Genomic DNA, 14,631 nt, shown 5'->3' on the forward strand with positions numbered 1-14,631 from the left:
GGGAAATTGTGGGGATAAGAGGGGGATCAGACAGAGAGACAAAAACAACAGCAAACGCAACAATAACAACAACAACAATAGAACAACACCAGCACATACGATATGTACAAATATGATCGTAAAAGTGATAATAAAGAAGCAGTTAGCGAAATAAATAACAATAAAGAAGTGACAATAAGCATTTTTACACTACAACTGGAGCAATACAAATACCAATAGAAAAAGCGCTATTGATCATGAACAATACCAATAGTTTACCTCTGTTATCAACATTACAGTTGTTCAAATGCAACAATACATATACATGATAACAAGAGGGGAAAAGAAAAAAAAGGAATACCGAAAAATGGAGAAGAAGAGAGAGAGGCAACCTATATTAAGCTTGTAGATTGTTATAGTAACAATGGGTTAAGCTTTGTCAGTATGCCATGTGTTACCCAGTTTACCCTAAGGCAGGGGTCGACAAACTTTACCATTTAAAAGCCATCTTGACCCGTTTCACGTAATAAATAAGATAATGGGAGCCGCAACCATTCTCGCTAATATCTGCTGATGGTCACCCAGATAACAATAATCAGGGCGTACTATGAAGCCATTGCCTTTGATGCCTTCTACAACATGTACGTACAGCTTGCCAGCTCAGCAACATGTTGTACGTGGTTTCCGCTGATACACGTACACGACTGCAAGGCATACAGTCAACAGCCATACAGATTACACTGACTGTTGTGATATAAACAACTTTAAAACTCTTACTAATATGCGCCACACTGTGAACCCACACCAAACACATTTCGGGAGAACATCCTCACAGTAACACAACATAAACGCAGAATACCAAGCATCCATGACGCTTCCAGGCTATATTTTACACCCCGCTAGCCTGGAATAGTCATGGATGCTTGGGATTCTGGGTAATTGTTGTGTTACTGTGAGAATGTTCTCCCGAAATGTGTTTGTCATTCTTGTTTGGTGTGGGTTCACAGTGTGGCGCATAGTAGTAAGAGTGTTAAAGTTGTTTATATCACAACCGTCAGTGTAACCTGTATGGCTGTTGACTATATGCCTTGCAATCTCGTAAGTGTGACGATAGAAGCAGTGAGATGCACGGTGTAGAGGACGTCTAAAGTAAAGCCATCAATATTGAGGTCCGAGTGAAAATCGGAAAATTTTAACCGAGGGTGATGTCCGGGAGAGGCACCAAAATCCGGAAACCCCCCGAAACGATCGGGGGGGTCGGCGATTATGCAGCTGAACTACATCAGAGTGGCCAAAGCCTGGAGCCGCGGGTTGCCGACCCCTGGCCTAGGGCAACAACGGTAATATATGTTTGATGAAACGTGATTATGTGCATGAGTGTATGTATGTACATGTACAGTATGTATATATGTATGTTTATACAGTGAATGTACGTATATGTATGTTTGTACCGTGAATGCGCGTGTAGATGGACGAACTTGGAGTATGTAGGTATGTACTGTATTTGTGTATGTATGTGGGAGCGTAGGTACCTATGTTTGTATGTATGAATAACGTTGTGTGTGTGAGAATATGTGTGTTTGCATGTAGAATATATTTGACTCCCAGTGTGCGTGGGAGCCAGAGTGCGGCCCCAGCCGCCCAGAGATCCCAACCCATTGGTCGCATTTTTAAAGCAACAGAACGGAACAATCACTTTTAGCATATATAAGAATATGCAAAGTTTTTGGAAGTAGATGTGAGCGACTGTAAGAAAAGCTCTACTACGGCACTATCCGGACCCCTTTATTTTACTTTGAAATAGGGATGCACCGATTAATCGGTAACCGAATATATTCGGCCGAATATGGCAAAAAAAGCCACATTCGGTCTGCGGTGGAATGAGTTAAAAACAAGGCCGAATAGTGGCGTGTGACGCACGTTTTTGACGCAGGTGACGCAATCAACCAATGTGCAGTGACGCGGTGACGTTGGGATATGTTGTGTATCTGTATAAGTGTATGAGGTTTCAAGCACACACTTATTGAGATTTAGTGGGGCCTCTGTTTACATTATTAGCCTGTTGTGTAGGCTACCTGTTTCAGTGTAAGAGGTTACAAGCACACACTTAATTGATATTTACTTAAGCCTTCTGTTTACATTATTAGCATATCTACTGTGGCTAAGCATACTTTTGCCAAAAGGACAATAATTCATTTGTTGTGGGTTTATCCACTTTAATGCACTTTATAGCTTCACGGTGGCAGAGGGGTTAGTGTGTCTGCCTTACAATACGAAGGTCCTGCAGTCCTGGGTTCAAATCCAGGCTCGGGATCTTTCTGTGTGGAGTTTGCATGTCCTCCCCGTGAATGCGTGGGTTCCCTCCGGGTACTTAGGCTTCCTCCCACTTCCAAAGACATGCACCTGGGGATAGGTTGATTGGCAACACTAAATTGGCCCTAGTGTGTGAATGTGAGTGTGAATGTTGTCTGTCCGTCTGTGTTGGCCCTGCGATGGGGTGGTGACTTGTCCAGGGTGTACCCCGCCTTCCGCCCCAAAAGGGAATAAGCGGTAGAAAATGGATGGATGGATGGAATGCACTTTATTTGTTTTTTGGAATGCATGTTTTGTTTGAAGGCCTAATATAAATGAAAAACTGTGCTTTTTTTGAAAAGCAAAGACTACTGGAATATTAAAAACATGTCAATATTCAATAAAAAATTACTTTATTTGAAAAACATGTCTAAATATTTATTCCAGGCTATTTATGCAATATTTAAAACATTGTGAAAAACCGCATTCATTATTCGGTATTCGGCCTTCGGCCAAGCGTTTAAATTTTATTCGGCTTCGGCTTCGGCCACAAATTTTCATTTCGGTGCATCCCTACTTTGAAATCATGCCCGTCAACTTATGCTAACACAATGTGTCCGCATGACTATTACTGGCTTCAGCCAAATAGAATATTTAACAAAGCTTCATTTTGGACGAATTAAAGACAAAATCAAAGAGAACGCTTGAGTGTGTAAGAGACTGGATTGATTGATTGATTAAAACTTTTATTAATAGATTGCACAGTACAGTACATATTCCGTACAATTCACCACTAAATGGTAACACCCGAATAAGTTTTTCAACTTGTTTAAGTCGGGGTCCACGTTAATCAATTCATGGTAAAAAATTAATGGAAGAAAAGCTGTGACTCACGCCTTTCTTTTTTTAAAGCAGCAGTACGAAACAATTATTTTACTTTGAAATCATTCCAGTCAACTAATTCAACATGCTAAAAAAATACTATATGTTTGCATTACTTGTAGTGGATTCACCCAAATATAAAACGGCCTCTTTATGCAAAGCTCCATTTTGGAAAAATAAATACAAACACAAAATACGGATGAACAACTCTGTCACTCACTTTTTTTAAAGCAACAGTACGAAACAATTAGTTATACGTTCAAATCATGCGAGTCAACTAATGCTAAGAAAATCTGTCTGCATGACTATTAACAAAGCCTCATTTTGGAGGAATTAAAGACAAAATGTAAGAGAACTCTTGTGTGTGTAAGTGACTGGAAGAAAAGCTGTGACTCACGCCGTTCTTTTTTCAAAGCAGTGGTATGAAACAATTAATTTTACTTTGAAATCATTCCAGTCAATTAATTCAACGTGCTAACAAAATACTGTATGTTTGCATTACTTATAGTGGATTCACCCAAATATAAAACAGCATCATTTTGAAAAAAAAAAAAAAAAAAAAATACAAAATACGGAAGACCAACTCTGTCACTCACTTTTTTTTTTAAAGCAACAGTACGAAATAATTAGTTTTGCATTCAAATCATGGAACTCAACTAATGCTAACAAAATGGTGTCTGCATGACTATTACTGGGTTCCCCCAAATATAACAATAGGCAGAGCCTCATTTTGGAGGAAAAAAATAAAATAAAAGACAAAATAAAAGAGACGTTTAATGTGTGTAAGTGACTGGAACAAAAGTTCAAACTCACACTGTATTTTAAAGCAATAATACTGAACAATTGGTTTTATTGTGAAATCCCTCTAGTCCAGGGGTGTCAAACTCAAATACAGAGTGGACCAAAATTTAAAACTGAACAAAACCACGGGCCAAGGTTGAACAAATTAACCTTTTAATAGGGACCCAAACAAGTTTTGCAATGAATATTGAACAAGCAAGGCTTATATAACTTTATAGTGACATGTAAAATCGAGTTTTAAATAAAAATAGTAATAATAATAATTAAAAAATATCAATGGCATATCAAATACAATTTAAATAAAAATGGAATGCCTCTTTTCTCTTTGCAGCCCTCTTAAGGTAAATATATAAATAAACTTTTTCCACAGGCTAATAATACATTTGCAAATAAAATACCAATAATGAATGAATCAAACATTCAAACCTTGAAGTAGCAAGAGAAAGTGCATGAGTAAAACGTTAATTATTGCTTGGGGGGGGGGGGGGGGTATATTTTAGCGTCCTGGAAGAGTTAGTGCTGCAAGGGATTCTGGGTATTTGTTCTGTTGTGTTTATGTTGTGTTACGGTGCGGATGTTCACCCGAAATGTGTTTGGTGTTGGTTCACAATGTGGTGCATATTTGTAACAGTGTTAAAGTTGTTTATACGGCCACCCTCAGTGTGACCTGTATGGGTGTTGAACAACTATGCCTTGCATTCACTTGTGTGCCTGTGTGTGTAAAAGCCGCGTATACTATGTGACTGGGTTGGCACGCTATTTCTATGTAGGAAAAGCGGACGTGACAACAGAGGACGCTAAAGGCAGTGCCTTTAAGGCACGCCCCCGATATTGTTGTCCTGGTGGAAATCGGGAGAAATTCGGAAGAATGGTTGCCCTGGGAGATTTTCAGGAGGGGCCCTGAAATTTGGGAGTCCGGGAAAATCGGGAGGGTTGGCAAGTATGAGTATTACCGGTGAATGCGGTGTTACAGCGGCACTGCCGCTGTATAATACCGGCGGGCCAGCTCTAATGTTAATTTGATATTGCCTCAAGAGCCACATTTGGCCCGCGGGCCAGAGTTTGACACCCATGCTCTAGTCCATTAATGCTCGACGCTAGCAAAATGTGTTTGCATTACTAGTACTGGATTCCCCCAAATATAAAACAGCCCCTTTATGCAAAGCCTCATTTTGAATAAAAAAAGAGACAAACTCAAAAAGAAGTTTAGTGTTTGCAAATGACTGGAAGAAAAGCTGTGACTCTCACTTTTTTTTAAAGCAACATGACGAAACAATTGGTTTTACTGTGAAATAATGCTAAAAAAATGTGTCTGCATTACTATTACTGGGTTCACCCAAATATATAAAACCTTTTTATGCAAAGCTTCATTTTGAATAAAAAAAAAGACAAAATCAAAGAGAAGTTTAGTGTTTGCAAGTGATTGGAAGAAAAGCTGTGACTCTCACTTTTTTTAATTTTTATTTAAAGCAACAGTTTGAAACAATTGGTTTTACTGTGAAATAATGCTAAAAAAAAGTGTCTGCATTACTATTACTGGGTTCACCCAAATATATAAAACCTTTTTATGCAAAGCTTCATTTTGAATAAAAAAAAAAGACAAACTCAAAGAGAAGTTTAGTGTTTGCAAATGACTGGAAGAAAAGCTGTGACTCTCACTTTTTTTTTTTTTTTTTTAAAGCAACATGACGAAACAATTGGTTTTACTGTGAAATAATGCTAAAAAAAATGTGTCTGCATTACTATTACTGGGTTCACCCAAATATATAAGACCTTTTTATGCAAAGCTTCATTTTGAATAAAAAAAAGACAAACTCAAAGAGAAGTTTAGTGTTTGCAAATGACTGGAAGAAAAACTGTGACTCTCACTTTTTTTTTTTTTTTTAAAGCAACAGTTTGAAACAATTGGTTTTACTGTGAAATAATGCTAAAAAAAAAAGTGTCTGCATTACTATTACTGGGTTCACACAAATATAAGGTGGCCCCTTTATGCAAAGCCCCATTTTGGGGAAAAAAAACAAAAAACGTTTAAAGACAAACCCAAGGAGAACTCTATTGCAAGTAAGTGACTGGAAGAAAAGCTCTGACTCACACTTTTTGTTTAAGCAACAAGCAGTGAACAATTGGTTTCACATAGAAATCATCCAAGTCGGGCATTGCTAAATGCTAACAAAATGTGCCTTGCATTAATTATCTGGCCACATATAAGATGACTCCTATTTTTCATTACAGTAAATCCCCCTTTATTACTTTTAATTAGTTCCAGGTCTGACTGTGTTTAATTAATTTCTGCAACGTTGGAATTATTAGTTATAAATAAAATATTTTAGTAGCTAGAGCAGGGGTAGGGAACCTATGGCTCTCGAGCCAGATGCGGCTCTTTTGATGACTGCATATGGCTCTCGAGCCAGATGCGGCTCTTTTGATGACTGCATCTGGCTCTCAGATAAATCTTTGCTGACATTTCTACATTATGTCCGCTGGTAATCCGTCAGGTTCAAACACTGATGACATCTATTAAACAGACAAGAAGCAAGGAATCATGCAGAGACAGAGTTCAATTTGGCTCAATGAGGAGACATGTGTTTTGGGCTGTATTCTAGTTTCAGATCCAAACTACGTTCTAATTGTCCAGCCTGTGTGCTTCCTCTATTTATTTGGGAGGTCCCTGTTTACATCACTGAATCTGTCACTGAGGGAAGGGGCTAATCTCGACAACTCCGGTTAGACACAATATATGACTATACAAAAATGCAAATGTGTTGACGCTGGTGATATCGCCTTGTCTCACTGCTCTGTCTGTGTCACGGCCGTTCCTGGACACTGATACCAGACTAGCTTACAATCTGTTGGATTGCCAGTTTTGCACAGACAAAGAAAAATACCACTTCAGCACGATTGACAATAATTATAGCAACGGCCCTCAAGCATAAGAGTTGTGTGATAATATATGCAGAATTTTTGTACCATACCTGTTCATGAAGTTGCATTAATGGTAAGAAGTATTTTAATTATTATCGGTTAACCTCAGAATAAAAATCTTATTAAAAAGAATAAGAGACTTATTGTACTTTAGAAATGTTGGTCTTACTTTTGTTGTATTTGGCGTAAAAAATATTATATGGCTCCGACGGATATACATTTTAAAATATTTAGCTTTCATGGCTCTCTCAGCCAAAAAGGTTCCCGACCCCTGAGCTAGAGCATAAAAAAATCTGCCTTCTAAATATGAAAAAACACACACATCGTCACCTTGATACTTGTTTATTCCAATATAGTAATGCTCCTAAGGCTGAGCCAATCAGTGGTTACCATACTGAACAGTGCACACTGATTGGTTCGTTCTTAATTAGTGGCCAAAACTACTGTAATGTTGATCTTTTTGGTTCATTTCGCCATGAAATGCTTGCATATGCTTAATTTAAGCCAAAAATATGTCTTAAAAAAATTTGCAAATGAGTGAAGATGTAAAGTCTGTAAGAGTGGTGTGGCGAAAGATGACTGTACTCAATTTTGAAAAAAAAAAAAAAAAGTATTTATCTAAGACAAACTGTAATAGAGATCAAGTGTTTGTGAGTTATAGGAAGAAAAGCTCTGACTCGTTATGGGAGAAATCCTTTGTTGCTAGTTTTTTTCTAAATATAAATAAATGAGTTTGGTAATACACACAATTACTTGAAATAAGTAGTTTCTAATCGTGATTCTTATTTAACCCGATTCCAAATTGCTTTAAAAAAAATATATTAAAAATAGATTATAAAAAATTGTAATAAAAATTATATATATATGTATATTTTTTTTTATATAGGAATACATTTTTTTAATGTTTTTTTTCGGCCATCCCCATGCAACCAGAAGGATATGTTTTTTACCTGTTTTAAAAAAGTTTAATTATGGTTATTGTACCAAATAATACATTGCAAAAATCGGTTTGATTCGAGAATCGTGAGGAATCGGACTCGAATCGAATTGTTAGGTGCCCAAAGTTTCACACCCCTACTGTTCACATTTCTCAAAAGTAACATTAGCATCGATGCTACTGCTAACTGCTAGCGTATAGAATGTCACAGATAAGCGTATCGCAGGGGTCACCAACCTTTTTGAAACCAAGAGCTACTTCTTTGGGTACTGATTAATGCGAAGGGCTACCAGTTTGATACACACTTAAATAAATTGCCAGAAATAGCCAATTTGCTCAATTTACCCCTAATAAATAAATCTATACATATACAAAAACGGGTATTTCTGTCTGTGATTCCGTCATACATTTTTTTTTCTTTTACGGAAAGTTTTTTGTAGAGAATAAATGATGAAAAAAACACTTAATTGAACGGTTTAAAAGAGGAGAAAACACGGAAAAAATGAAAATTAAATTTTGAAACATAGTTTATCTTTAATTTCGACTCTTTAAAATACAAAATTTAACTGAAAAAAATGAAGACAAAACAATAGCTAATTCGAATATTTTTGAAAAAATTTAAAAAAGAATTTATGGAACATCATTTGTAATTTTTTCCTGATTAAGATTAATTTTAGAATTTTGATGACATGTTTTAAATAGGTTAAAATCCAATCTGCACTTTGTTAGAATATATAACAAATTGGACCAAGCTATATTTTTAACAATTCTAGATTTTCCAGAACAAAAATTTTAAAAGAAATTCAAAAGACTTTGAAATACGATTTAAATTTGGTTCTACAGATTTTGTAGATTTGCCAGAATATTTTTATTTTATTTTAATCATAATAAGTTTGAAGAAATGTTTTCCTAAATATTCTTTGTCGAAAAACAGAAGCTAAAATGAAAAAATAAATTAAATTGTATTTATTATTCTTTACAAATTAAAAAAAAAAAAAATACTTGAATATTGATTTAAATTGTCAGGAAAGAGGAAGGAATTTAAAAGGTAAAAAGGTATATATGTTTGAAAATACTAAAATCATTTTTCTCTAAAATTGTCTTTTTGAAAGTCATAAGAAGCAAAGTAAAAAAAAAAAAAGATTTTATTTAAACAAGTGAAGACCAAGTCTTTAAAATATTTCCTTGGATTTTCAAATTCTATTTGAGTTTTTTCTCTCTTAGAATTAAAAACGTCGAGCAAAGCGAGACTAAATTGCTAGTAAATAAATAAAATTTAAAAAATAGAGGCAGCTCACTGGTAAGTGCTGCTATTTGAACTATTTTTAGAACAGGCCAGCGGGCGACTCATCTGGTCCTTACGGGCTACCTGGTGCCCGCGGGCACCGCGTCGGTGACCCCTGGCGTATCGTCTCAATTCGGACTAAAGTACTTTTAGAGTAGTAGTTTAAAGTAATCTTTGCTGATTCCTGCAGGAGAATCACTACCGCCCAGAAGGAGAAGACTCTTGCTACCAGTGCGAGTGCTTCTCCGTCGGCTCTGAGTCTCGAACCTGCGACCCCGTCACCGGCCAGTGCCCCTGCAAGGGCGGAGTCATCGGTCGCCAATGCAACCGCTGCGATAACCCGTTTGCCGAGGTCACCCCCATTGGATGTGAAGGTATGTCATGTCCTCACAGTCGCAGTTATGCATAGATGGGAAACTTCTGTCGGGGGGGGGGCAGAAAACCGTTGCTGTATTATTCACCCGTTCACAAAGTGGTGGTGTCAAAAAGACACAAATGGTGTCGCTCACATCTGCTGGTGCTGCAGTTGAGCTAACTTTGCTCCTTTGTCGCCGCCCAGTCGAGCAGAAGAGGCAAGTGGAACTTTGGCACGCAGACAATACAGTAGCGCTGAATAGAAGGCAGAAGAAGAAGAAGAATGTCAATGACCTAATAGGAACGTGTTCAGACTTTGAATTGATGGTAGACCAATAGGTCATTATAGGGATTTTTCTTTTTCTTTTTCATGTTACATGCACAGGTGGACACCAAAAGACCAGAGAATAAAAATACGATTGTCCTTTTCATTCCACAGTGGTGTATGAAGGCTGTCCTAAAGCATTTGAGGCGGGCATTTGGTGGCCCAAGACTAAGTTCGGACGTCCGGCTGCCATGAACTGTCCCAAAGGATCCATTGGTAAGTAATACTTATAACAAAGTAAAGTATTCCACCAGACAATTGAGGGACAGCGGAGTTCATACTGCAACAGGCTCCTTCAGCTTCATTCCCACAGTGTTCGATTCAAGAACTCCTTCATTCCGCACTCAATCCAGCTGTATAATCACTCGCCATACAGCAATAGATGATATCTGTCTATTACCAGACACTTTCTATGGTAGCTACTTCTCTTTATTTATAATGTCTATTTTCTATTTTTTGCTGCGTTTACTCCTTATATCAGGGGTCTCAAACATGCGGCCTGTGGGCCAATTGCGGCCCGCGAGATGTTATTATGCAGCCCGCGCTTTGATATGACAATTTAATGTTGGTGCGGCCCGCGAGTTTAATATAAACAGCGCTTGACAGCGTCATACTTGCCAACGTCCCCAATTTTCCCGGGAGACCCCTGAATTTCAGGGCACCAATTCTCTCGATGCCCCTGTCAATTTTTACCAGATCAACAACATTCAGGGAGTGCCATAATGGCACTGCCTTTGGCGCCCCCTACATCCTGAATTGACAGCGTGCAAGCCCAGTTGTACGTTGGATCTGGCCACGTGAGACGCACGTGTGTTTTTGCAGGATGTATTTGATCAACAGCTACACACGTCACACTAAGGGTGGCCGTAATAAAACTTTTAACACTGTTACAAATATGTGCCAGACTGTGAACCCACACCAAACAAGAATGCGTCATACTTGCCAACGTCCCCCATTTTCCCGGGAGACCCCTGAATTTCAGGGCACCAATTCTCTCGATGCCCCTGTCAATTTTTACCAGATCAACAATATTCAGGGAGTGCCATAATGGCACTGCCTTTGGCGCCCCCTACATCCTCAACTGACAGCGTGCAAGCCCAGTTGTATGTTACATCTGGCCATGTGAGGCGCACGCGTGTTTTTGCAAGATGTATATAATCAACAGCTACACACGTCACACTATGGGTGGCCATAATAAAACTTTTAACACTGTTACAAGTATGTGCCAGACTGTGAACCCACTCCAGACAAGAATGCGTCATACTTGCCAACGTCCCCCATTTTCCCGGGAGACCCCTGAATTTCAGGGCAACAATTCTCTCGAAGCCCCTGTCAATTTTTACCAGATCAACAATATTCAGGGAGTGCCATAATGGCACTGCCTTTGGCGCCCCCTACATCCTGAACTGACAGCGTGCAAGCCCAGTTTTACGTTGCATCTGGCCATGTGAGACGCACGTGTGTTTTTGCAAGATGTATTTGATCAACAGCTACACACGTCACACTAAGGGTGGCCGTAAAAAAACTTTTAACACTGTTACTAATATGTGCCAGACTGGGAACCCACACCAAACAAGAATGCGTCATACTTGCCAACGTCCCCAATTTTCCTGGGAGACTCCTGAATTTCAGGGCACCAATTCTCCCGTAGCCCCTGTGAATTTTTACCAGATCAACAATATTCAGGGAGTGCCATAATGGCACTGCCTTTGGCGCCCCCTACATCCTGAACTGACAGCGTGCAAGCCCAGTTTTATGTTGCATCTGGCCATGTGAGGCGCATGTGTGTTTTTGCAAGATGTATTTGATCAACAGCTACACACGTCACACTAAGGGTGGCCGTAAAAAAAACTTTTAACACTGTTACAAATATGTGCTAGACTGTGAACCCACACCAAACAAGAATGACAAACACATTTCGGGAGAACATCCGCATCATAACACAACATAAACACACCAGAACAATTACCCAGAATCCCATGCAGACCTAATTCTTCCGGGCTACAATATACACACCCCTGCTACCACTAACTGCTTGGATGATTCTTCCATATTTGTGAGCACCATTAATGTACTCCTTGCAAATAGTCTTTTTTTAACTACAAAGCCCATTTCCATATGAGTTGGGAAATTGTGTTAGATGTAAATGTAAACCGAATACAATGATTTGCAAATCCTTTTCAACCCATATTCAGTTGAATATGCTACAAAGACAACATATTTGATGTTCAAACTGACAAACATTTATTTTTTTTGCAAATAATCATTAACTTTAGAATGTGATGCCAGCAACATGTTACAAAGAAGTTGGGAAAGGTGGCAATACACACTGATTAAGTTGAGAAATGCTCATCAAACACTTATTTGGAACAGCCCACAGGTGTGCAGGCTAATTGGGAACAGGTGGGTGCCATGATTGGGTACAAAAGCAGCTTCCATGAAATGCTAAGTAATTCACAAACGAGGATGGGGCGAGGGTCACCAATTTGTAAGAACATTGTCGATATATTTTAGAACAACAATTCTCAACGAGCTATTGCAAGGAATTTAGGGATTTTACCATCTACGGTCCGTAAAATCATCAAAAGGTTCAGAGAAACCTGGAGATATCACTGCACGTAAGCGATGATATCACGGACCTTTGATCCCTCAGGCGGTACTGCATCAAAAACCGACATCAGTGTGTAAAGGATATCATCACATGGGCTCAAGAACACTTCATAAAACCACTGCCAGTAACTACAGTTGGTTGCTACATCTGTAAGTGCAAGTTAAAACTCTACTATGCAAAGCAAAACCCATTTATCAAAAACACCAAGGAACACCGCTGGCTTCGCTGGGCCCGAGCTCATCTAAGATGGACTGATGCAAAGTGGAATAGTGTTCTGCGGTCTGATGAGTCCACATTTCAAATTATATTTGGAAACAGAGAACGTGGTGTCCTCCGGAACAAAGAGGAAAATAACCATTCGGATTGATACAGGCGCAAAGTTGAAAAGCCATTATCTGTGATGGTATGAGGGTGTATTAGTGCCCAAGGCATGGGTAACTTACACATCTGTGAAGGCACCATTAATGCTGAATGGTCCATACCGGTTTTGGAGCAACATATGTTGTCATACAAGCAACGTTATCATGGACACCCCTGCTTATTTCAGCAAGAGAATGCCAAGTCACTTGTTACAACAGTGTGGCTTCATAGTAAAAGAGTGCGGGTACTATCCTGGCCCGCCTGCAGTCCAGACCTGTCTCCCATCGAAAATGTGCGGCGCATTATGAAGCGTAAAATACGACAGCGGACTGTTGAAGGACTAAAGCTCTACATAAAACAAGAATGAGAAATAATTCCACTTTCCTCATTTCACAAACGTTTATTGAGTGTTTGTTAAAAGAAAAGGTGATGTAACACAGTGGTGAACATGCCCTTTCCCAACTACTTTGGCACATGTTGCAGCCATGAAATCCGAAGTTAATTATTATCCCTTTATTATTAATTTATCATTTTACAAACCTGTTTTGATCGTATGGTAGAATGTTTCTATGTGCTTCATACATTATTTGTTCAGAGTATTGTTCATGAAACTTCAATATGTTTGACTTTTTAAATATTTTTTTTGCTGGTTCCTTGTATGCATGTTCCTGCAGTGTTTGACTCTGCGCTCCCTGGTGATTGCTAAGGGGAAAACAAAACTTCGGGATGCATCCCTGTCACCATGGCAACCCCTCTGTTGTTGTTCTGGTCTCATCTGGGACTTCTGCCTTCTATTGTTCCGTTCACATTGCTTGGCGCATGCAGCTGCTGTTTCTTATTGTGGTGGTGTGTGTTTGTGTTTAGGCACCGCCATTCGCCACTGTAGCGACGAGAAAGGCTGGTTATCGCCCGAGCTTTTCAACTGTACCACCGCCTCCTTCGCTCAGCTGAGCAAACTGGTAATTTCTTCACAAATAAAGCTCGGATTGATCATTTATATCCCCAACTGTATTATAAGAGAAAGTATACCCTTCCAGAATGAAGAGCTACGCCGTAACAGCTCAAGGATGGACACTGAGCGCTCCAAGAACATAGTGCGTTTGCTCCACACCGCCACCAACAGCACCAGGAGTTACTACGGCAACGACGTGAAGACCGCCACCCGGCTGCTGAACCACGTACTGCATTACGAGAGCCGCCGGGCGGGATTCGAGCTCACCGCTGCCAAGGATGCGGAATTCAACGAGGTAACAGAGAAGTCAACGCCCGTTCATCTTTTGAGATTCCTCACTGCCGTTGTTTTGAACCCGTCCTAGAATTTGGTTCGAGCCGGAAGTGCCATACTGGACCCTGACACGAAAGCGCACTGGGAGCAGATCCAGAAAACAGAGGGCGGCACGGCTCACTTGCTTCGGAATTTCGAGGAATATGCAAACACCTTGGCGCGGAACGTCAGGAAAACCTACCTGAAGCCCTTCACCATTGTTACGGACAACATGAGTGAGTTCGCGCTCCTACACCACATCATGATTTATTTATTTAAGTATATTGCACAACCAATGTTGAAATGGCAGTTACGGCCCATTCAGCAGTAATACCACTGATGTCATTGCAAACCACAGTACGCCATGTTATTTTTTTATGCATTTTTTTAATAAATAAATGCAAAATATATTATTTATTTAGCCAAGCAGTTGCCTCCTGGTCTGCAGTGTGAAGGGCGACAAGCCAGTCTGTGGAGTGGACAGGCCTCAATGGTGTGGTCCATTGTCTATGTCTCTCCACAGGCACAAAGTGGGCGTGGCTTGCTTCCCCATCAGTAACGACTGGCATATCTACCTCTCCATGCGCTTTAAAATGTTGCTTTTTTTATTTCTTATATA

At 39.4% G+C, this 14,631-nt stretch overlaps 1 protein-coding gene across 5 annotated transcripts in view; it reads left to right on the forward strand.

Annotated features, from left to right (window-relative positions):
• The window catches only part of celsr1a (cadherin EGF LAG seven-pass G-type receptor 1a), a 256,246-nt gene that overhangs the window by 206,998 nt on the left and 34,617 nt on the right, over positions 1–14,631 (forward strand). For all 5 annotated transcript variants that reach the window (XM_061914463.1, XM_061914464.1, XM_061914465.1 and 2 more), the window contains exons 16-20: positions 9,289–9,472; positions 9,892–9,993; positions 13,613–13,707; positions 13,786–13,995; positions 14,065–14,248. In XM_061914463.1, coding sequence (XP_061770447.1) covers positions 9,289–9,472; positions 9,892–9,993; positions 13,613–13,707; positions 13,786–13,995; positions 14,065–14,248 — 775 coding nt within the window. The remainder of the gene's footprint in view (positions 1–9,288; positions 9,473–9,891; positions 9,994–13,612; positions 13,708–13,785; positions 13,996–14,064; positions 14,249–14,631) is intronic.

This window comes from Nerophis ophidion, linkage group LG10, assembly GCF_033978795.1.
Source record: "Nerophis ophidion isolate RoL-2023_Sa linkage group LG10, RoL_Noph_v1.0, whole genome shotgun sequence".
NCBI lineage: Eukaryota > Metazoa > Chordata > Actinopteri > Syngnathiformes > Syngnathidae > Nerophis > Nerophis ophidion.